At 38.7% G+C, this 23,526-nt stretch overlaps 2 protein-coding genes across 11 annotated transcripts in view; one reads left to right on the forward strand and one right to left on the reverse strand.

The window, feature by feature from the left end:
* rbm41 (RNA binding motif protein 41) overlaps positions 1 to 21,928 on the reverse strand; it is a 34,485-nt gene extending 12,557 nt beyond the window's left edge. Inside the window, exons 1-4 of one of the 2 annotated variants that reach the window (XM_063060798.1) lie at positions 21,920 to 21,928; positions 17,167 to 17,286; positions 1,678 to 1,870; positions 891 to 1,095 (exon numbers count right to left, since the gene is read on the reverse strand). In XM_063060798.1, coding sequence (XP_062916868.1) covers positions 891 to 1,095; positions 1,678 to 1,870; positions 17,167 to 17,273 — 505 coding nt within the window. In that variant the 5' untranslated portion in view covers positions 17,274 to 17,286; positions 21,920 to 21,928. Of the gene's footprint in view, positions 1 to 890; positions 1,096 to 1,677; positions 1,871 to 17,166; positions 17,287 to 20,848; positions 20,955 to 21,919 lie in introns of those variants that run through there. The other variant, XM_063060797.1, reaches the window with a different exon arrangement.
* The window catches only part of LOC134353017 (cytochrome c oxidase assembly protein COX11, mitochondrial), a 57,801-nt gene that overhangs the window by 13,426 nt on the left and 20,849 nt on the right, over positions 1 to 23,526 (forward strand). Inside the window, exon 1 of one of the 9 annotated variants that reach the window (XM_063060805.1) lies at positions 20,947 to 21,006. The exons of 1 other annotated variant lie outside the window; for it this stretch is intronic. The gene's annotated coding sequence lies outside the window, so the exon portion shown is untranslated. 7 more of the 9 variants (XM_063060803.1, XM_063060799.1, XM_063060800.1 and 4 more) reach the window with 7 other exon arrangements.

The following is a 23,526-nucleotide window of genomic DNA, read 5'->3' on the forward strand; positions in this document are numbered from 1 at the left end:
AGATAGCCAGCTTGCTGTACATGGACATTAAACACAAGTAACCAAAAGCTTTGGGGTTGTACGGTTCTCCTGCAGGATGTATATTTATGTCCCAACTCCCCCAAGTTAGACTTCAAATCTCAATGCTGCTGCTTGGAACTAGAAACTGGAAAAGGAAAAATCAAAAGTCATGTCATCATGCGCTCGTCCAGCGCACATCCATTGATCAGTTATGTAGTGACTTTGGCAGAGCTCTGGGAGTAGTTCTCCAATCCATGCTTGCAGTTGGGGAAGGTGCGTGACGTTGAGGAGATTTCAGGAACTAAAATTGGGAGAGAAAGAGACTTACAAAAAAAAACATAATTAACCGTCAGCACCCAGACGATGACTGGCATATTGTCATACAGTACCATTTTCTGTGTCCACTACTCTGGGAATTTGCCATTTATTTGTCACAAATATTCTGGAAGGGTACAGAACAATAAGTATTACAACATAGAAACATACAAATTCACAGAACAAGTCTGTAAGTATTTAAATAGAACAAAAAATCTTTTGACCACAAAACTGGCTACAGTCAAAGAATATTAAATAACACACAGCTTTCTGACCTCTGAACTGAAGCAGGGGACTTGAGTTCTTTCTGCAATTAAAGATGAATACACCAGGTCTTTAAGGCTCAACTGCTCCTTTGCCCTGCTCTACAGAATAGTAAACCCCACATTAGCACACAAGCCAATTACTTCCTTTTCTTTTCAAGAAAAAAATAATCAAAAGCATTTTACACCAGCCTATTCTTACTTATCTTCCTAAACAGAAAGTTGGGAACAGGTTGGTTCATCTCTCTTGCATAGGGAATGATCGTGTAAAAAGAGGGAAATGTAAACCTACTTAATGACCAAAATATATACCTTGGTAATATAATGCTTTCAAAAAAGTGTGTCGGTCACTTCCTTGAAACATGGCTTTTTCAATCTCCATCTCTCTCCTATTCAATTGTTTACTTCCCGCGAATCTCTGCGGCAATGACAAAAGTCGTTGGCGCTCCTCAATCTTTTCTTCAATGGCACGGAGTCTCTGCTGCACTGCTGCTGGATCTGCTCCAAATCCTGAGAACTTAAAACAAACAAAATGGCTTTAAAAGACTGAGTTTCTGTCACTAATCCATCAATCACTGACTGCCAGATTTTACTTTGCTGCAGATGAGGGTTTTACATTGGTCAAAGTAAAATTGGGGGGAGAACACTTGGGCACATTCCAAGAACATTTATGAAAAATGAAAGACTGAGAATAGCAAAGTGCTATATGCACACATAATCCAAACAAACATACCATGAAGAAAAATGGGAGGATCATTGTTAAGTAATTTCAAAACAGAGTGGTCGCAACATTTTGATATTATTTCACTTGTAGGTTGCATTGATGCTTTATTTCTTGGTTAAAAGCTGTGTACTTGAGAGTAAAAGTATACAACCACAGATTCTTCTGCAATTGCAAGCGCAAGATCCACATAAATTTTCGATATAAAACTGTACTTAAGCATCACGTGAACATATTGTCACAAAATATTACTACATCAGTAAAACACATTAAATATTTGAACTTTGCTACTGGTCAATCAACTTGCTTGTGGGCTAACATTATGATTTATGATTTCACCCTGCCCACATTTTGTAAAACCCTTCAAGCATACCTCACCTTAACTAGAGATTCCCTTTCTTGCCAGAGTTGGATTTCCCTGTCAGTAAGTCCAAGATCCCTCAGTGCAGCAATCTCCCCATCTCCATCCTGCAAAGTCTGGAATTGTGACAGGCTCAACACACCTGCTGCTTGCTCTCCAAAAGGCTTGTATACAGCACTTGGAGTAAAGCATTTCTTCTTTGCCATGCATCTATGACAAAGAAAACTGAATTAAGAAATAAAAGCAGTAGCAATCAGCAACAAGGTGGGAGTTAGAAACAAAAGATAAAGGATTTCAAGAAAATAATCCTTTCTCATCTGAAGTTCACTAATTTGTCTGGAGGAAATGCTGTGGCTCACCAAATTATGTGAATTTGATGCATGTTTACCTGACTCCAAAATTTTCCTTTACCTCAAGTTGTTTCACCCAAAACAATCTATTACAATAAAACTGAAAATGGCAGATGCTCTGATCATTAAATGTAGTCAATTGCTTTATTACAAATGGCTATGTAAAAACTCATACACCAAAATTCCTTCCCTCACTTGCCTTGAAAGTCATAAATGTTATTTCTTAGTATAAATCATACCCTACATAAAACAACAAAATATTATTGTATATTAAATTTGGTAAATTAGATAATTTTTGTCACATCTACTGAGGTAGAGTGAAAAACCTGTCTTGTGGACTGTCCATGAAGATCAATTCATTACAACGTTGTGTTGAGGTAGTACAAGATAAAATAACAGAATGCAGAATAGTGTTACATTGCAGAGAAAGTACAGTTTAGGTAAACACTGGAAAGCCAAGCAACACACACAAAATGCTGGAGGAACACAGCAGGCCAGGCAGCATCTACGGAAACAAGTACTGTCGACATTTCAGGCTGAGTGCTGAAGGATCTCGGCTCAAAACGTTGACAGTACTCTTTTCCATAGATGCTGCCTGGCCTGCTGTGATCCTCCAGTATTTTGTGTGTGTTGCTTGAATTAACAGCATCTGCAGATTTTCTCTTCATGATTGGATTACTACACTGCGAAGTCTCTTCCAGGGATGCCTACCCTGAAGAAGTTTAAACCTTCCCTTCAGTCCTGCTAAAGGGTCTCGGCCCAAAACGTCAACTGTACTCTTTTCTGTTGATGCTGCCTGGCCTGCTGTGTTCCTCCAGCATTTTGTGTATGGTGCAGGTAAACAGTAAGGTGCAATGTCACAATGAGGTAGACTATAAGGTCAAGAGTCTATCTCATCATATTCAACAGTGCTCCTTTGCCAAGATTTCATCAGTATCTTCTTACCTGGTAAAAACTGATGTATCTTAGCCTTACGCCTGCCTGTATGTGTTGATTTCCATTTTGACTTCTGATTGGGCCATATCTTTTCTTATGCACCAATGAAATAGAACATTTTTGGATTCCCTTTCATATTTGCTGTCAGTATTTTCTTGTGCTCTTTCTTGGCCTCCTATTTCCTTCTAACTTCCTCTCAGAATTTTCTGTTATCATCCTGCCTCTTATTTGCACTAACCAATGTACCTGTCTGTTATCTTTTTCGACTTCTATGGAGCTCTGGCTTTACTTTCCTACTCTTCTCCCTCTAGGGAATATAATTAGACTGAAGGTGAATCAGCTCCATTTTAAATGCTTCATGTTCAATTACAGCTTACATATGCCAAGCTTGAACTTCCTTCAATTCTTGGGCTGCGGACATCAATGATTAAACCAGCATTTAGTGCCCAGACTTTGTCTTGTGAACTAAGCATCTTGCTCGGCCATTTCAAAAGGTAACTGGAAGTTAACCAAATTGGTCAGCGTCTTTTAAGGATAGTAGATGTTAATGAAACAGTGAAGTTAGTTCATGGTCAACATTACTGACTTCTTTCTTTTTCAATCTTTTTATTAATTTTGAAGTATAGAAACAAAACATAGTAATAATACAAATAGTAGAAATATTGTTACATTTAGGAAAAGTAATTATAAAATCAAATAGTGTAAGTTAACAAAGCTCCCAATCATGTGGAACTGACAACGGATAATACAAATCAAAAAAAACTGAAAAAAAAAACATGAAAAAGGAAAAAAAAACAAAACCAAAAAAAAACCCCATCCCCAAAGAAAAACATAATTAATCAACTAAACTAAAAGACTTGGGCAAAACTAACAACTTAAAAATGGAAAAGAAGAAAACCTCAGCGTCGACGACTCCCCCTCCAACAACAGTACCGAGAGATAAAACAAGTTTGGAAATGATCAAATTACATCAAGTGAAAATGCTGAATGAATGGCCTCCAAGTTTTTTCAAACTTAATGGAAGGGTCATAAATTGCACTTCTAATTTTCTCCAAATTCAAACACAACATAGTTTGTGAAAACCAATGAAATACCTTAGGAGGGTTAATCTCTTTCCAATTCAACAAAATGGACCTTCTAGCCATTAACGTAAGAAATGCAATCATCCTTCGTGATGAAGAGGTTAAATTATTTAAGTCTATCATTGGTAGTCCAAAGATATAATATTTTTGATATTATTTCAACGGTCCTAAACATAGACTTACAACCTCATCCAATTACTCCAACAACAGTACCGAGAGATAAAACAAGAAAATTAGAAGTGCAATTTATGACCCTTCCATTTATTACAATTATAATATTGTAAGTCTATGTTTAGGACCGTTGAAATAATATCAAAAATATCTTTCCAATATTTCTCCAACAAGGGACATGACCAAAACATGTGGGTTAAAGAAGCTATCTCGAAATGACATCTGTCACATATTGGATTAATATAAGAATAATAACGAGATAGTTTATCTTTGGACATATGAGCCCGGTGCACTACTTTAAACTGTATCAACACATGCTTAGCACATACAGAGGATGAATTCATCAACTGAAGAATTTTTTCCCATTTTTCAGTCGGTATATTAATCTCAAGTTCCAACATTACTGACTTCAACTCTTTTTATTCAAAATGTATTTAAATATTTGGATTTTAATGTTTTTGCCTTCATAGTGGCGTTTGAAAGGATATCATTATACTACCTTGCCCTGTCATTCATCTGTTTCCTGTACCCCACCCCAAAAGATCACGGCATTCTGAATGGCATTATTTGATCATGAGAATATTCATCCGTTACGGGTCATCAAGGGAATGGCGGCGTAAGGAAAAGGTCTCTCGACAAAAAAGAAGGTAAACTGCCCCAAAATCGAATTTAGACAAATACTTAAGATTGCATAACTATATTAATAAAAGGGGCAAGGATGATGTCTAAGAACAAGATTAAAAAGTCCGCTTCGAAGGCTGATAAACATAAAGAGACGCAGCAAGGCGACGGGCCGAGCTCCCCCACGGCAAGCCAGGACGGAGATAATGAGGGGGAATCGGTGACTCTGTCTTTGATTCTCGGAGAGATTCGCGAGTTCCGACAAGATAACAGCAAACAGCTGGAAGATATTAAAGGAGAAATAGTAAAAACTAACTCGCGGATAGATGAAGCCGAAGCGAGGATTGTTCGAATTGAAGAGAAGCTACAAAACGCCGAGGAAGTGATAGCAGAAATGCTGAAGCTGCAAGACCAGCTCCAGTGGAAACTAATAGATCAAGAAGGCCGCTCAAGAAGGGAAAATGTGAGGATTTACGGAGTTCCCGAAGGAACCGAAGGTAAACCCGGATTGATGATTCCCTTCGTGGAGAAGCTGCTTAGAGAGAACCTTGATATACCGGCCGCAAAAGACCTACAGATAGAACGGGCTCACCGCGCGTTGGCACCACAGCCTCCGGCAGGCACCCAGCCCAGATCGATTCTGGTCAGATTTCTCAGTTACAGAACGAAGGAAGAGGTGCTTAAAAGGGCATGGCAAAATAAAGGTTTCATATGGAGCAACTGTAAAATCAGTTTAGACCACGACTACGCACCGGGGATTCTTGCCAGACGGAAGGAATATACGGAAACACGGAGAGTCCTGAAGGAAAACAACATCAGATTTCAGACCCTGTATTCAGCTCGGCTGAAAGTCTTTTACGACGAAGGGACAAAAACTTACGCTATGGTGGAGGAGGCAACGTCGGACCTGGCGGACCGGGGACTACCTATTAAAGTTATCACCCAACTGGAGTCACTACTGGAGAGGATTCGGCAGAAGTCGTGGCAGTTAGTGGGGCGAGGACGCTCCACTCGAACCAGAGTGTCAAACTACAAGGAAAAGCTGCAAATATTCAGATGCGAATGTACAGAGAATACAGATTAATTAAGAGAAATGACTGAAAAGAGTAAATCGGACTTAAAGGTAAAATGAAAACTGGTAACTGAAAATAAACTAGGCGGAATAACTTGAATGATAGCAATATGGTCGAGACATAAATAGGAGAAAATTCTCTATGATTATTCAAACTGCTGAGGGCCCTCTAACACAGGGTGAAGATAGAGGTTATCCCTCTGAACTGAGGCGGGTCGGTGCTCAGGCCTCACTGTGGGAAGTCAGGAAAAATTTTCATATGTTACACGTTCAAAAATGTCTAGGGTGTGGTTATATGTCTTGATTTACTGTTGAGAAGGGATTGCTTACTGTTTGGTTAGAAAAGGAGAGTGTTTTTTTTCTACTAGAGAAAAATGCAAACTGAATTGGTAAAAATAATTTCCTATAATGTTAATGGGGTTTTGAATCCAATTAAAAGAAATAAGATTATGTCTAAATTGAAAAAAGAGAGGGCACAAATAGCTTTCCTCCAGGAAACACATATGAGCCAATCTGAACATGGTAAATTAAAAAGAATGGGCTTTAAGCATGTATTTTATTCATCATATAAATTGAGTCACAAAAGAGGGGTAGCTACTTTAATATCAAGTACTCTTAATTATGAACATATTTCAGAGACTAAAGACAAAGAAGGACGGTTTGTAAAAATCACAGGAAGAATAGAAGGTACAGAAATAACATTGCTGAATGTTTATGCTCCTCCAGGTTGTGAATGGTCATTTTACAGACACATTTTTGACCTAATGGTCAGTCCTCAAGGGGTAGTAATTTGTGGAGGGGATTTTAATATTAGATTAAATCCTGTATTAGATTCTTCAAGAATAGTTACTCAGAATAAACCTCTGACTCAGAAAATGAATTCATTGATGGAGGAGTTGGGAATTACAGATGTCTGGAGGGAATTACACCCTACTAGTAAAGATTATACACATTACTCTTTCCCTCATTCAGCCTATTCAAGGATAGACTATTTCTTTATCTTTAATACAGATAGACTCAGGATAAAAAACTGTAATATTGCAACAATTGATCTGTCGGATCATAGCCCAGTCTCTATGTCTCTAATCCTGGAAAGGAAAATGAGGAAAACACTATGGAGGCTAAACTCACATATACTCAATAACCCGAAGGTAATGGAGAGATTAAGGGGAGAAATCAAAGAATATCTAGACCTTAATGACACGGGAGAAACATCACCAGTGATCTTATGGGATACACTGAAAGCTGTACTGAGAGGGAAAATTATTTCCATTACCACTCACATGAAAAAAATCAATGCACAAAAATTAGCAGACCTTCAAGGAAAATTAAAACAACTTCAAGTTGTAGATAGCAACAAAAGTAATTCAAATCGAAAACAAGAAATTAGGAAATTGCAAAGTGAAATTGACGATATTTATACGTTGGAAACTCAAAGAAATTTTCTTTACCTAAGACAAAAGAATTATGAAGTAGGAGGCAAATCAGCTAGATTATTAGCATATAAATTACAAAAACAACAAGCAGACAATACAATTCATAAAATAAAGAATCCAAAGACAAAGCTTGTGGAGAGTACAATAGGGAAAATTCAAGAGAGTTTTGAAACATATTATCGAGAGCTGTACTCCCAACCCCGGGACCCCAATGAGCCCTATATAGACAGTGTATTGAATTTTTTAGATCTACCTAAACTTACAGATTTACAAAATGAAAGTTTATTAGAACATGTAACTGTCAAAGAACTGAATGTGGCCATCTCTAGGTTAAAGGCTGGAAAGTCCCCGGGTTCTGATGGGTTTACCTCAGAGTGGTACAAGTCCCTGAAGACACAGTTAGCCCCATTACTACTTAACAACTTTAATTGGATCTTGCAGAGAGGAGAAACTCCACCTTCCTGGAGAGAAGCGATTATTTCAGTTATTCCTACAGAGGGTAAAGATAAACTAGAATGTGGCAATTATCGGCCAAATAGTGTTCTTAATTTAGATTACAAACTATTTACATCTATATTAGCGCGCAGATTGGAAAAGCTTTTACCTGGCCTAATCCACTTAGACCAGACTGGATTTATTCAACAAACACAGGACAACATAAGGAGAACTCTGCACATATTAGAACAGGTTAATAAGAACGAGACAGAGACAATGGTAGTAGGATTGGAAGCTGAGAAAGCTTTTGATTCGGTTAGTTGGGCATTCCTATACAGAGTGTTAGGAAGATTCAGCTTTCAAGAAAAGTTTATTAAAGTAATTCAGACTCTATATGACAGCCCTACAGCCCGAATTAAGATAAATGGGGACCTCTCTGACTCCTTTATCTTAGAGAGAGGCACTAGACAGGGATGCCGAATTTCTCCTCTTTTTGCGCTATATATTGAACCGCTTGCCCAACTAATAAGACAGAGCGAAATCGTAAAAGGTATCAAGGTGGCAGAGATTGAACAGAAAGTGGCATTATTCACAGATGATGTTTTGGTCTATCTGAGTGAACCAGAAAAATCATTTATAGGATTGTTTACACTGTTGGATGACTTTGGGAAAATATCAGGTTATAAAATAAATGTAAAGAAAACGCAGGTTATGTCCCTAAATTATATACCATCCAAAAAATTGCAGGATACATATGATCTTAAGTGGGAAGCTAAATCATTAAAATATTTAGGAATAACCCTGCTGAAGGGTCTTTCAACGCTGTCACAGGTAAATTATGGGCTATTAATCTCAGAGATAAAAGCAGATATGCATAGATGGAATCTTATCCCCTTTTTAAATTTAAATTCAAGGATAAATACTATAAAAATGAATATTCTTCCTCAGTTATTGTATCTTTTCCGTACTTTACCGGTGGAGGTGGATGATAATCAATTCAGGGAATGGGACAAATGGATTTCCCACTTCATTTGGCAAGGAAAGAAACCTAGAATTTGATATAACACCTTACAGTTAGGGAAAGAAGAAGGAGGTATGGTTCTTCCTTGCCTGAGAAATTATTTTTATGCCTCACAGGTAACCCCTCTGTTATATTGGTGTAATAGGGAATATAAGGCTAGATGGAAGGAAATAAAATTTGGATTAGTTGACAGTTTTCCTCTACAGGCCTCAATAGCTGACAAAGGATTGATGGCCCAGTTGGAAAAATTTTAAAACAGTTGGATAAATCTTACATTAAAAATATGGCACAAGGTGGTTAATTCATGTGGAATTAATAACATGTTAAAACTCTTTAGATGGTGTGCATATGATACCGAATTCCTTCCCAACAGAGGAGATAAAAGATTTGAGCTATGGATAAAGAAAGGTCTTACAACCTACCTCTCATTTATAGATAAAAGAGTATCACAAAGTTTCCAAATCCTGCAGGACAAACATGGCCTAGAACACAATGACTTTTTTAGGTACCTTCAAGTACGAAACTATGTTAACCAGAGTTGTAGATATACAGACCTATCAACAGTAGAATTAGAATTTTTCAAGATTCTGAATTCGGCTTGCAGTTCAATACCTAGTAAATCAGTTTCTCGATTATATAATGCACTCTCCCATGCTAAAAATGTAAATACACTGTATATTAAAGAGAAGTGGGAGAAAGAAGCGGGGTTGGTACTTTCAGAGGAGGCTTGGGGGAAAATCTGCAGCTTTCAATGGTCCTCGACTAATTCTTTGACTTGGAGAGAACATTGTTGGAAAAACATTATAAGATACTATAAGACCCCATATCAGGAAAAATATAAAGATACAAACGTGACGTGTTGGAGAAGGTGCGGCTCCAAGGAGGCAAATCATTTTCATATTTTCTGGGATTGCCCTAAATTAAGTCTATATGGAAGGTATTCATAGAACATTAGTTAAGGTACTTAGGTCCCAGATACCTCTGAACTTTGAGACGCTCTATTTGGGGCATGTATTTTCTTGAACAGAAGGAAGATATAAAGTTGCTGCAGGCCCTCTTAGCGGCAAGTAAGAAATCAATCACTAGAAAGTGGCTAAATCCAATACCACCTACATTAGAAGATTGGCACGAAATTATCTTGGAAATATTTAAAATGGAAAAGTTGACTTACTCCGTGAGAATTCAAAAAGAAAAATTTTATCAAATCTGGAATAAATGGATTGAATATATAACCCCAATGTGAGCAGACTTTAGATGACTCTCCTAATGATTTATACTGCTCTTCTCATCAACACAGTAATATTGCTAACGTAAGCACCCCTAGTCGAAATGTCTTTTTTTTTTGTTTTCTTTTGGAAAATAGAGAATTAACACAAGTAAAGGGAAAGATTTGGGAAAGGGATAAAAAATGAAAAAAATTAAGTAAATAAGTACATAGGGATTAGATAATTATGTCTGCGGGCAGGAGCAAGCATGAACAAATTAGGATATAAACACCTACAATGGTTGTTACATAGGCTTACATACAACATTTTGGACCAGTGGAAATGGTCCAGAAGAGTTATATGGAAACTATTATTACCATTTTTCTTAACAACTAATACCATTACTTAGCCTAATAGATTAGAATTACCACAGTACATAATTATCTATTTAGGTGTCTAATTTTCTTTTATATCATCTCAATGTGTACTTAAGAATGTATAAATAATTGTAGTTTTATACATATAAAAAAATGGAAAAGCTTATATGTGTGAAAAAAGTACATGATATTTGTGAATTCCTTATCCATATAAATAAAATTTAAAAAAGCAAGAATATTCATCCGTTAAATGCATGTAAATTTTAGAAGTTAACTCAATTAATCTTCCCTACTGTATTTGCCCCTCAGTACTGTTTATTAACTACAGCTCCACTTTCAGTACCATAATTCCAACCAAGCTCATCTCCAAATTCCCAGACCTGGGATTCAACACCCCACTTTGCAACTGGATCCTTGACTCCTTGACCAACAAATTATAATCAGTAAGAATAGTCAGCAACACCTCCACCATAATTATTCTCAATACTGGCACCCCACAAGGCTGTGTCCTCAGTCACCTCTCTACTCCCTGTACACTCACAACTGCATGGCCAGAATTCTGCTCTAACTCCATCTATAAGTTTGCACATGATACCATCATAGTGAGCCGTAACTCAAATAATGACGAGTCAGAATATCGAAAGGAGGTAGAGAGCCTAGTGATTTGGTGTCATGATAACAGACTTTCCCTCTATGTCAGCAAAGCAGACAAGCTGGTCATTGATTTCAGGAAGGGGGGCAGTGCACTTGCTTCCATTTTCATCAATGGTGCTGAAGCTGAGAGGGTTGCGTTTCAAGATCCTAGTAGTGATCATCAACAGCCAATCCAGGTCCAACCAGTCAAGAAAGGTCACTGGCAACTCTTCTTCCTGAGGAGACTGAAGAAATTTGACAAATTCCTTTTGACCGTCACCAATTTTTATAGATATACCATAGAAAACATCCTCTCAACATGCATCACAGCTTGGTATGGCAACTACTCTGCCATGTCTGCAAGAAACTGCAGTGAGTTGTGGACACAACTCAGCACATTACAGGAACCAGCTTCTCCTCTATGGACTCTATCTATACTTCCCTTTGCTTCACTAAAACAGCCAGCATAATCAAAATTCCCATTCCGGATATTCTCTCTTCTTTACCCCTCACATTGGAGAGAAGGTAAAAAGCCTGCAAGTACATATCCCCCAAACAACCGATAAATCAATTTTCTAACTTAGGAAACCAAGCTTGAAATGTTTTTGGACAAGGGTAATTATACAGTGAGTTTTGTGTGTTAAAGTATTGGGATAATTCTTGTGTATAGTGAAGATTTAGATGTGGGCTTGCAGGACGGAATCGTCAAGTGTGCAAAACACACAAAACTTGAAAGAATAATGATCAGACCAGAAGAGGAAAAAAGTTCAAGAAAATATACCCAGGCAGTGGGTTAGACGGATGATGAATGATAAAATACAGAAAAATGCAAAGTGGTATATTTTGATAGGAAGAATAGGATGAGTCAATAAAACTAGAAGGTGCAATTACAGGAGGACAAGAACAGAGGGGTCTGGCATCACATGTTCATAATTAATACAACCTGGTTTACATATTGAGAAAGTGATTAAAAAAACTATATAAGGTCCTAAATTTTATAAAGGGCGGCCTAGAGTACAAAAGCAATGAACTAATTATATAACTTTATAAAACAAATGGAATATTGTATTCAGTTCAGGGTGCTATGTCTTGTGTGCCATCGAGTGATTGTCGACTCATGGCGACCCTATGGATAAAGTAGTTGTCCATAAGCTTTTTGAGGCAAGATATGGAAGTAGATTGCCAGGCCTTTCTTCCACCCAGGTTGGGACCTGGCCGAATTCAAACTCAGGACCATCTGCCTTGAAGTCCAGTGCTAATGCCACGACACCACCGCTGGCCCTTCCTATGTCCTAAGAAGGATATTAAAGATTCAAAGTACATTTATTGTCCATGTATGTATGTAGTATACAACCCTGAGAGTGGCCTTCCCACAGACAGCCACAAAACAAAGAAACACCATGGAACCTGTTAAAAGAAAACATCAAACACCTAACGCACAAAGAAAAAGAACAAATTGTGCAAATAGCAAAAAACGAGCAAGTAATACATAGAATATTAAACATCAACCACAGAGTCTTTGGAACAGTCTAGGAATATTCAGTTTAGTTCATTTTAGCAATGTGTCTAACTGCAGGCCCGAGCCAGTCCACTCCAATCAAAATTGCACAAAATCACAATAAAAAAATGGAATAACCAGAAACACATATGAACTGCAGAGTCACTAAAAATGATTCCAATCCACAAACTGCGCCGATTAAACATTGCCTAAGACCCCTGCACCCTCCTCCAGCAAGCGAGAGGAAGAGAAAGACTAGGCAAATACAGACAGATGGCGCTGAACACCTGCTCGCCTGGATTTCAATCTTGCTCGATGCGTTAATCGGCGAGTTGGTCGAGAATTGGAGCTGACCAGGGATTCGTGCTCCACCATTAGGCCACACACTCCGTTATCAGTCATGCCGAATTCCCTCGCACACAGCAAAAGTGCCAGATCGCTCAGTCAGCCCAAAAACAGATTATCAAAATATAAATTACAGGCTCTAATTGCACACAGATTAGCAGTAGAAATATATTTAAAAGAAGTAGAAGTAGTAGTAGTTTTGTGAACAGTCTGCAGAACATTGTCTTTAGTCACAACAGTCGCTGGTGCCATCTTGCCCAATGCTTAAGGCTTTTGAACAAGTGCAGAAGCAACTTACCACAGGAATTCTGGTTATATGGCAAGACAGCAGAAAATGTTGTTTTTGTTTTCTATGGAGCAAGGTACATTGCAAGGAGATCTGATTGAGGAATTTTAAAATCAAAAAGCATTAAACACTGTCCACAGAAAATTGCCGATTGTGTAAGGAATAAAAATCAAGATATGTCTAATTAAGGTGTTTGGTAAAACAATCAAAATTAACTTGAACAAAAACATTTTTACACAAGAAGTGATTAAAAGTTGAATCACACAGCTAGGGGTAATGTTGAAGGGACATTCTATTGTACCTTAAAGGAAGCTGGATAACTACCTTAAAGGAAATATTTATCAGGGCAATGGGGAGTGTGACACGCAGATCGTCATGCAGACCCAAAAGGTCAAATCACATCCTTCCACACTACAACCTTGCTTTGAATAGTGAGAGGAACTAAACCCGCTTTTAAATTAAGGATAAAATTAAATAATGCTCTTCCTCTAACATTTGTCTAAATATTGTTAGTTCATTATAAAGTATAATTTATCTTGATAAATTACACCTTATAAGAACTAGCACTATTTAGACAAATGTTTATCTTGATATTTATCTTGAAAAATACAATCACATTTTTCAATTATGTGAAGGCAACAATTACTTAATTTTTTTTAATCAACTTATTTCACATCAATTAAACATTAAATTGTTAACAGTTTAAATGTTAAAAATATTCTGGACTCTCACTCGGAGAAAATTAACACAATAAAACTGTTCCACTTACTGAGCATTTTTTATTTGGAATTTTTTATTCCAAGACCAGTGAAACAGGGCATGCCATTCTTCTACTTTTGCCATTTCAGCTGCAAGGCTGCTCTGTCAGTCTGTAAGCTGCAGGGTGCCTCAGCAGTTAGTGCTGATGACTCATGTAAAAACACTGGATTTGACCCTGATGTCAGGTGCAGTCAGTACAGAGTTTGTACTTTCTTCCAACGGCCACATGAGCTCCTCTTGCTGCTCCAATTTCCTCTCAAACACCAGCAGAAATTGCATGGCGAAAGGGTGAGGAGCACAGGGACTAGGCTATCAATAATTCAACAAGGACTGAAGAAACTGGGACCCCAGTGTGTGGATGAGGAGCACAGCAAACATCACATAAATCAGATGCCAAATAACCAAGATATCTGAATAGACAGTGGATTAGTTGAGTTTTACCATACAATATAAACGTAGTTAAGCTCCTTTTTTAAAAAAAAGCATAATTGATTTGATTGGCAGCATCAGGCACATTGGAATAAGTTACTTTCACTAATGGATGATTTTGGCTTAGTTGATTGTCCAAGTTCTCACACCATTGAAGATTGACCCATGCTCCAGATTCCTTAAGCATTTAGTATGAATTAGGACCACAGAGATGATCAATGGGAATCTCAGCACATTAACTTACTAAAAATATTGAAGTTATTTGATTGCCTAATGCATACTGCTGCCACAAGTCTGTAGTGGATGCTGTCTCACTAGCTCTCCACTCTGATTTGGAGCACGTAGACAACCACAAGACATAAGTCATTTATCAATTAGGAACAGCTTCTTCCCTTCTGCCATTAAATTTCTGAACAATACATAAAATGCATGAACACCGGCTAGTCATTCCTTTGCTTTTTGCACTATTTATTTTTGAAACTGAGATTTTTTATGTTTTTGCACTGTACTGCTGCCACAAAATGATACATTTCATGTCATATGTCAGTGATATTAAATCTGATTCAGAAATGTAAATTACAGCTATGCAGAGTACACTAGGTCTTTATCTGTATTAAAGTTGTAGAAATAAATCATCTGTCAAATACTGGAGAAAAATATTTGCAATTAAGGCAAGACAAAGAGGTTGCAGAGATGAAAAAAGGAAATTGACATAGAAACAAAACAGAAATTATCCATCAACCTGCAATAAGTACCTTACAATAGAATCATTAGTCTATATTTTCTTCTGACGCAGACTCCAAATATACCATGTTTTAAGCAACACACATCAAAGTTGCTGGTGAACGCAGCAGGCCAGGCAGCATCTCTCGGAAGAGGTACAGCCGACGTTTTGGGCCAAGACCCTTCCTCAGGACTAACTGAAGGAAGAGCTAGTAAAAGATTTGAAAGTGGGAGGGGGAGGGGGAGATCTTCCTAGAGATGCGCCAGGCCTGCTGCGTTCACCAGCAACTTTGATGTGTGTTGCTTGAATTTCCAGCATCTGCAGAATTCCTCGTGTTTATGCCATGTTATAGTTGTTTTTGAAAATGAAAGATTTAAAAAAAATTTAAACTATGTAAATATAGTTATAAAACATTTATATAGTTATAAAACTATATAAATGTTTAAAAGTATATACAGTGGAATGCAAAAGTTTGGGCACCCCTGGTCAAAATTTCTGTTACTGTGAATAGCTATACGAGTAAAAGATGGCCTGATTTCCAAAAGGCATAAAGTTAAAGATGACACATTTCTTTAATATTTTAAGCAAGATTACTTTTTTATTTCCATCTTTTACAGTTTCAAAATAACAAAAAAAGAAAAGAGCCCGAAGCAAAAGTTTGGGCACCCTGCATGGTCAGTACTTAGTAACACCCCTGTTGGCAAGTATCACAGCTTGTTAACGGTTTTTTGTAGCCAGATAAGAGTCTTTCAATTCTTGTTTGGGGGATTTTCGCCCATTCTTCCTTGCAAAAGGCCTCTAGTTCTGTGAGATTCTTAGGCCGTCTTCCATGCACTGCTCTTCTGAGGTCTATCCATAGATTTTCAATGACATTTAGGTCAGGAGACTGTGAAGGCCATGGCAAAACCTTCATCTTGCACCCATTGTGGACTTTGATGTGTGTTTAGGATCATTATCCTGTTGCAGAAGCCATCCTCTTTTCATCTTCAGCTTTTTTACAGATGGTGTGATGTTTGCTTCCAAAATTTGCTGGTATTTAATTGAATTCATTCTTCCCTCTACCAGTGTAATGTTTCCTGTGCCACTGGCTGCAACACAAACCCAAAGCATGATCGATCCACCTCCATGCTTAATAGTTGGAGAGGTGCTCTTTTCATGAAATTCTGCACCCTTTTTTCTCCAAACATACTGTTGCTCATTGCGGCCAAAAAGTTCTATTTTAACTTCATCAGTCCACGGGACTTGTTTCCAAACTGCATCAGGCTTGTTTAGATGTTCCTTTGCAAACTTCTGATGCTGAATTTTGTGGTGAGGATGCAGGAAAAGTTTTCTTCAGATGACTGTTTTATGAAGGTCATATTTGTGCAGGTGTCGCTGCACAGTAGAACACTGCACCACCACTCCAGAGTCTGCTAAATCTTCCGGAAGGTCTTTTGCAGTCAAACGGGGGTTTTGATTTGCCTTTCCAGCAATCCTACGAGCAGTTCTCTTGGAAAGTTGTCTTGGTCCTCCAGACCTCAACTTGACCTCCACCATTCCCGTTAACTGGCATTTCTTAATTACGTTACGAACTGAAGAAACAGCTACCTGAAAACATTTTGCTATCTTCTTATAGCCTTCTCCTGCTTTGTGGGCATCATTTATTTTAATTTTCAGAGTGCTCGGTAGCTGTTTAGAGGAGCCCATGGCTGCTGATTGTTGGGGCAAGGTTTGAGGAGTCAGTGTATTTATAAAGCTTTGAAATTTGCATCACCTGGCCTTTCTTAACGATGACTGTGAACAAGCCATAGCCCTAACAAGCTAATTAAGGTCTGAGACCTTGGTAAAAGTTATCTGAGAGCTCAACCCTTTTGGAGTGCCCAAACTTTTGCATGGTGCTCCTTTCCTTTTTTTCCACTCTAAAATTGTGAAAAACAAAAATAATACACTAATCTTGCTTAAAATGTTGAAAAGAATGTTTCTTCTTTAACTTTATGACTTTTGGAGATCAGGTCATCTTCTACTCACTTAACTATTCACAGTAACAGAAATTTTGTCTGGGCTGCCCAAACTTTTGCATACCACTGTATGTCACTTCATTATTCACGCAGAAATTGAAGCTGGTTTGTTAATGTTAATATACTTACTCTTCAAGTGATACTGTTGTGTCTAGCTGGTGCTTCAGTAGATTTTGTAACTGCCTTTCTCCTTCTGTTTCCAGATCCTCTGGCTCAACATCCTCATCATAACACATACGACTGCTAACCCTAAATAGCATTAAAAAAAAATGGCCATGTTACTCATAGTAAACAAAGCCCAACTGAATAATTTTTCATTTAAGTTCTAAAGTGGATTATAATTAAAACCCATGTATAAACTTGAACTGATTAAAATTCAACATAAGATATAACTGATTTTCTTCATTTATATTACTTCTGAGATGCAAGGAAATCAGTTATGGCCACAGTATCCTAGGGACTGTCAGAGACTGTTTGATGGGAGGAAGCAGAAGGTGATAGCCAAAGGTTGATTCTCCTACAGGAAGCCTGTGGCTAGTTCGGTGCCCAAGGGTCAGTATTGGGACCTCTGTCATTCATTATCTATGTAAATCATTTGGATATGAAGGTGAATGTACATGGCAGATTAACAAGTTTGTTGATTATGCTAAATTAGAAAGTCTTGTTGGTTGTGAAGCAGGTTGCAATGGATTGCAAAGAGACCTTGATCAGTTAGCGAGGCATAAGAATAGGCAAATGGACTTAAAATGTAAAGTGATGCATATAGGACAATCATACCAGGAGAGGACTTCATGTATTAGTATTATAACCAGCAACTTCAACATTGTGGACAGTTTTAATCACTTGGTTATAGGACAGACATTGTCAAGTTGCAGAGGGTGCAGAAGAGATTTACAAAGTTCTTCTGTACTAAAGGGCCTGAGCTATAGGGAGAGGTCAGCCCTGCGAGATTTTTATTCTTTGAAGCACAGACGAATGAGGAGTGATCTACTAAAGAAACTAAAAACTAAAGAAATTTGGCCTGTCCCCAAAAACTCTCACTAATTTTTATAGATGCACCATAGAAAGCATTCTTCTAGGGTGCATTACAACCTGGTATGGAAGTTGTCCCGTCCAAACCTGGAAGAAGCTGCAGAAAATCGTGAACACGTACGGCGCAGCACATCACATAAATCAATCTTCCGTCCTTGGACTCACTTTACACCACACGCTGTCGGAGTAGTGCTGCAAGGATAATCAAGGACACGATCCACCCAGCCAACACACTTTTCGTCCCTCTTCCCTCCGGGAGAAGGCTCAGGAGCTTGAAGACTCGTACGGCCAGATTTGGGAACAGCTTCTTTCCAACCGTGATAAGACTGCTGAACAGATCCTGACCCAAATCTGGTCTGGGCCGTACCCTCCAAATATCCAGACCTACCTCTCGTTTTTTTTGTACTACCTTACTTTCCATTTTTCTATTTTCTATTGATGATTTATAATTTAAATTTTTAATATTTACTATCGATTTATAATCCAGGGAGCGGGAAGCGCAGAATCAAATATCACTGTGATGATTGTACGTTCTAGTATCAATTGTTTGGCGACTATAAAGTATAAGTATAAACCAAAACTAGAGAGCACAGATACAAGAGCAGAGGCATTTAAAAGAGACCTGAAAGGTAACTTCTTTACATAGAGGGTGGTGAGTACCAGGATTGAACTGCCAGAGGAAATGGTCATGGCTGATACAACTGAAGGCATTTGGATAGTTGCATGGAGGGGTGCAGCTTTGAGGGTCATGGGCAAAGTGCGGGTAGCTGGAACTAGCAAGGAGGATGCTGTGATTGGCATGCATCAGTTGGGCCAAAAGGCCTGTTTTCGTGCTACATACCTCTATGATTCTACATTTTGCTTAAAATCTGAGCTAGTAAAGTGGAATCTACTTCTACTGGGGACTGACATTTATCTATTATTTTCCTTGATTAGCAATGCTAATAAAAATCTTATGATTATCCTGCAATCAGAATAAATTTCGTGGAACTTTCAATATAGACTGAAATATTGATGGTCTGATGGCAGTAGCATAAATATCACCACCGTGTCTGTTTTCAGAGATGGTGAATGGGAGTAATATTGAGTGGAAAGAGTGTTCTTAAAGGGCTAGATTTGCTTGGGCCCAATTAAATAGAAATTAACATAATTTTCAGAGTTCATTGTTTTTCTCATATTTAGTGGACATTTTGTGACACTAGAGACCTAAAATTTTCTGGTAACACATACAAAATGCTGGAGGAACTCAGCAGGCCAGGCAGCATCTATGGAAAAAAGTAGAGTCACGTGTGGGTAGCTTCCAATCTGATGGCATGAACGTCGATTTCTCAAACTTCCAGTAATGACCACCCCCCCCCACAACATCCCTTCACCATTTCCAATCCTCTTTTCCCTCTTTCACCTTATGTCCTTGTCTGCCCATCACTTCTCTCTGGTGCTCCTGCCCCCTTTTCTTTCTTCCATCACCTATCAGACTCCCCCTTTTCCAACCCTGTATCGCTTTCACCAACCAACTTCCCAGCTATTTACTTCATCCCTCTCCATCCCGGTTTCACCTATCACCTTGTGTTTCTCTCTCCCCTCCCCAACCTTTTAAATCTACTCCTCATCCCTTTTTTCCCTCCAGTCCTGCCTATGGGTCTCGGCCTGAAACATCAACTTTGCTATTTTTCGCATAGATGCCGAGTTCCTCCAGTATTTTGTGTGTGTTGCTTGGATTTTCAGCATCTGCAGATTCTCTCGTTTGTGTTTTAAATGTTTCTAGTAAATGCTAACAGTTGCATGTAGCAAACAGCTGGCATATACCCCTGTAAATATTGGGAAGCTTGACATGTCCATATCCATAATGCATTTGTCCCAAACTTGCTGATGCATTCTAACTAGTAAATCAGTACACATATTTCCATCACTGGAATCCAATCATATGGCATGATGCTAGATTCCTGTCACTTGTGTTAGAAATTATGCTCATGAGATCTACCCCAACTGCAGATTTCCCAATAATATCCATAGATATTTTACAAATGTGAGTATATTAAGACTCCTTTTAATTATTCGAGTTTGCTATAATGCTTTTAACTCTTTTAGTCTTTTTAAGTGGCTTTGGGAAACGGCATCTAATTCCTTGTTTTATTTTAATAGTTCTGAATAACAGAGGTGTACATTCTAAATTATTCTCCAACTATCCTTCATCTGTTTCTCTCAACCGGAGAATGTGCAAGCTATTCAGAGTACCGAATATTTAACAGTACCGAGTTCAACCTTGGACTCTCCAAACATACTTAACATAGGTTTTCAGGGGGAAAAAAAACAATGGTGCATCAGGGCAGGTGTTTTTGCTCAGATCTCTGGACAGGGACGGACCGACACAACCTTCAGTTTCATTTGCTAACAAACGAGTCAGCAGACAAAAGCAAGGAAGATTAAGCAACGACCACGGCATATTTTTTGTTAAAATCATATGTAGTCCTACAGTAAATTGTCGGTCGCATTTCAGTTTCTGGAATAACGCGAATTGTCATTATTAATGGGAGCATATTATTACAGAAACCGGTGTTTTATTGCCCCTCCTTAGCTACCAACATATCTTTCACGGGCGGCCATCTCCCTCCTCCACCTCCTATCCTGTCTTTGACTGAATACAACAAGCCTTCTCGAGCCGAAACAGAATTAATAATTTGCTTTGGTCGTTCTAACACCCTGCCCTATTACGGATTCCTCTGTGGCTTATATATCCGAATCAATACTGTACGCTTCATGTCCAGTCGCTCTCACTTACCTGCGCATCTTCTCAACAAGAACGAACTAGAAGCAGGTTCTGCGCATGAGTCAAACACCCTCGGGCATCCTGGGAACTGTAGTCTATTTTGAGTATAACGCGACTGTACGTGTATATGTCAGCCGCAAAGCAATAGCACGTTGGGATATGTAGTACAGGTATTTAGTGAAAAATAAGTCTCTTATTATTTAGTTGTGTCCACTTCGAACAGTCATATAAAAAAACTGAAATATGTGTATTAAGCGAAATTGGAAGCGGATTCCATTTTTGGTCACAAGGCCTCAAGCCTAGTCAGGCAGAGGTAATCAGGCCGGCGGGCAGAGACTTGCTGCGGTGCGAAGGCTGAAGGTGATCAGTGATACCGGCGGTACGAAAGGCGGGAGTAGTGGACTCTGGTTCGTTGGGGAAAGTGTGGCCGCCGTCAGTGGTGAGGGGCGGAGAGGGCAGGACAGAGGTTGAGACGTTGACCCTGTGATTTGAAGGGACGCCGGCAGTAGGGCTGTCTCAATGCAATACAAATTGACGGGAATGTTTAACCCGCCAGGGTAGCCTCTGGAGAGAGAACGAGTTAGCTTTCTCGTTTCTTGACCTCCACTGGACTAGGCGTTTACGGGGCTTCACGCTACGTTGTTTCTCGCCTGGGAAGCTCTGATCTTCCCGGCGAGGACAAGCCGTCTCGGCCCCAAAGAACTAAGTATTGTGCAGAGCAGGAATCGGCTCTTTAGGCCACAATATCTCTGCCAAATTAAATTAAATCTCTTCTGCCTACACATGACCCAAAACCCTTCATTCCTGCCTCTTCAGCACTTAAATCGTTTGTGCTTTCACCATTATCCCAATCGTGGACACGAAATTCAGAGATTCTGTAGATGGTGGAAATCTTGAGCAGCACACATCAAATGGTGGAGGAAGTCGGCAGGTCAGGCAGCATCTATAGAGCGAAATCAACAGTCGAGTTCTGATAAAGGGTTTGTACTTGAAACGTCAACTGTTTATTAGATGTTGCCGGACCTGGTGAGTTCCTCTAGTTTTTATGTGTATTTCTCCTATCAACTCATTCCGGGCACTTACCAACCAATATCTGTGATTAGATGATTGCTGTATCACTATGGTTAAAGCAGTCTTCTCCAATACAGCCAAGTGTGGTCAATGGCTAACTGGAAAATCATATGTTGATAATGGTATTTTAAATACTGCTATTAGGCATAGACGATTGAATTTCTGCTAATTAAATAAGCATATAATTTATTTTTTTTCCTGAACTTGCCACCTAATTAAGGTTCTGTCTGTTGGACATCAATGGAGGAATAAAATCTGCAATGATTTTGAATAGAGCTCATCAGCTGTTGAGAGGAGGCAGGCCACAAGATTTTCCCTGTAGCAAACCTGAGAGAGATTACTCTGCAAATGGGTGACTTTTGTTAAAAAGCAGCCATGATTACCATCCTTCCAGAAATTTCCTCTCATGCTCTTGCTCTGATGTACTTGTCAGCCATGAAAAGTTCTATAGAGGAACAGTCATTGACTTGACTGAGAATGTTAGAAAGTGGTCATTCCAACCAATAGCAAGCAACACTGCGAACTCTGATTTCAAGCACATTTTTGCATGAGAAAAGAATGTGTTGTTCCATTGTATATTTCAGTTTAATCCTTTTTTTATTTTTATACATTCAGAGGAGGGTGTGTCACTGATAAAGCCAGCGTTTGTTACATTTGCCCTGGAGAATGTGCTAATGAATTATATATTTATATCATAGCAATTTATTGTGATATGCTCCAACTGTTCATTAAGGGGCTTTAAGGATTTTCATGCAGTGCCTACCAAAGTCTAGTGATAGTTTTCAACCTGTAGTGGTGTATGGCTTGGCTAGATGATCATGTTCCTGTACGTGTCCTTGTCTTTCCAAGTTCCACAGTTTACAGGGTATGTTGAAAAAATTTTGGTAGATACTGCATTGCTTTGATTTTCAACCCAGTGGCCAGTGAGCCGCCTTTCTAATGTGGATTAGGTTCACAATTTACTTACTGTGTATCTGTTAAAGAAAGGTTTCTCATGCATGTCGCCTGGAGCAGAGTGCTGTACAATCACACCCAGACCATGAGTTGAGAACAACCATTACAACTGCATTGTATAGCTGGTATACACACTGTAACCGCGACACAGAGGGGGTAGTGATGGAGTCCGGAGGGAGTATCTGGTGAATTGTGTGCTAATCTAATTGGCTTCTTATTTTACTTTCAAGCTTCCTGGATGTATTGGATCTACCCTTAATATACTATGGAAAATACATCATTCCTTTCACGATGTACCTTGGAAAGGCTCTGTTGAGATAGGTGAGTCACTTACAGCAAAATACTGTAAGTGACTCACCTATAAACCTTAGAGAAAAAAATTAATCAGTCATACTTTATTGATCCCAAGGGAAATTGGTTTTTGTTACAGTTGCACCATAAATAATTAAATAGTAATAAAACCATAAATAATTAAATAGTAATATCTAAATTATGCCAGGAAATAAGTCCAGGACCAGCCTATTGGCTCAGGGTGTCTGACCCTCCAAGGGAGGAGTTGTAAAGTTTGATGGCCACAGGCAGGAATGACTTCCTATGACGCTTAGTGTTGCATCTCAGTGGAATGAGTCTCTGGCTGAATGTACTCCTGTGCCCAACCAGTACAT

Source organism: Mobula hypostoma, chromosome 10, assembly GCF_963921235.1.
Source record: "Mobula hypostoma chromosome 10, sMobHyp1.1, whole genome shotgun sequence".
Lineage (NCBI taxonomy): Eukaryota > Metazoa > Chordata > Chondrichthyes > Myliobatiformes > Myliobatidae > Mobula > Mobula hypostoma.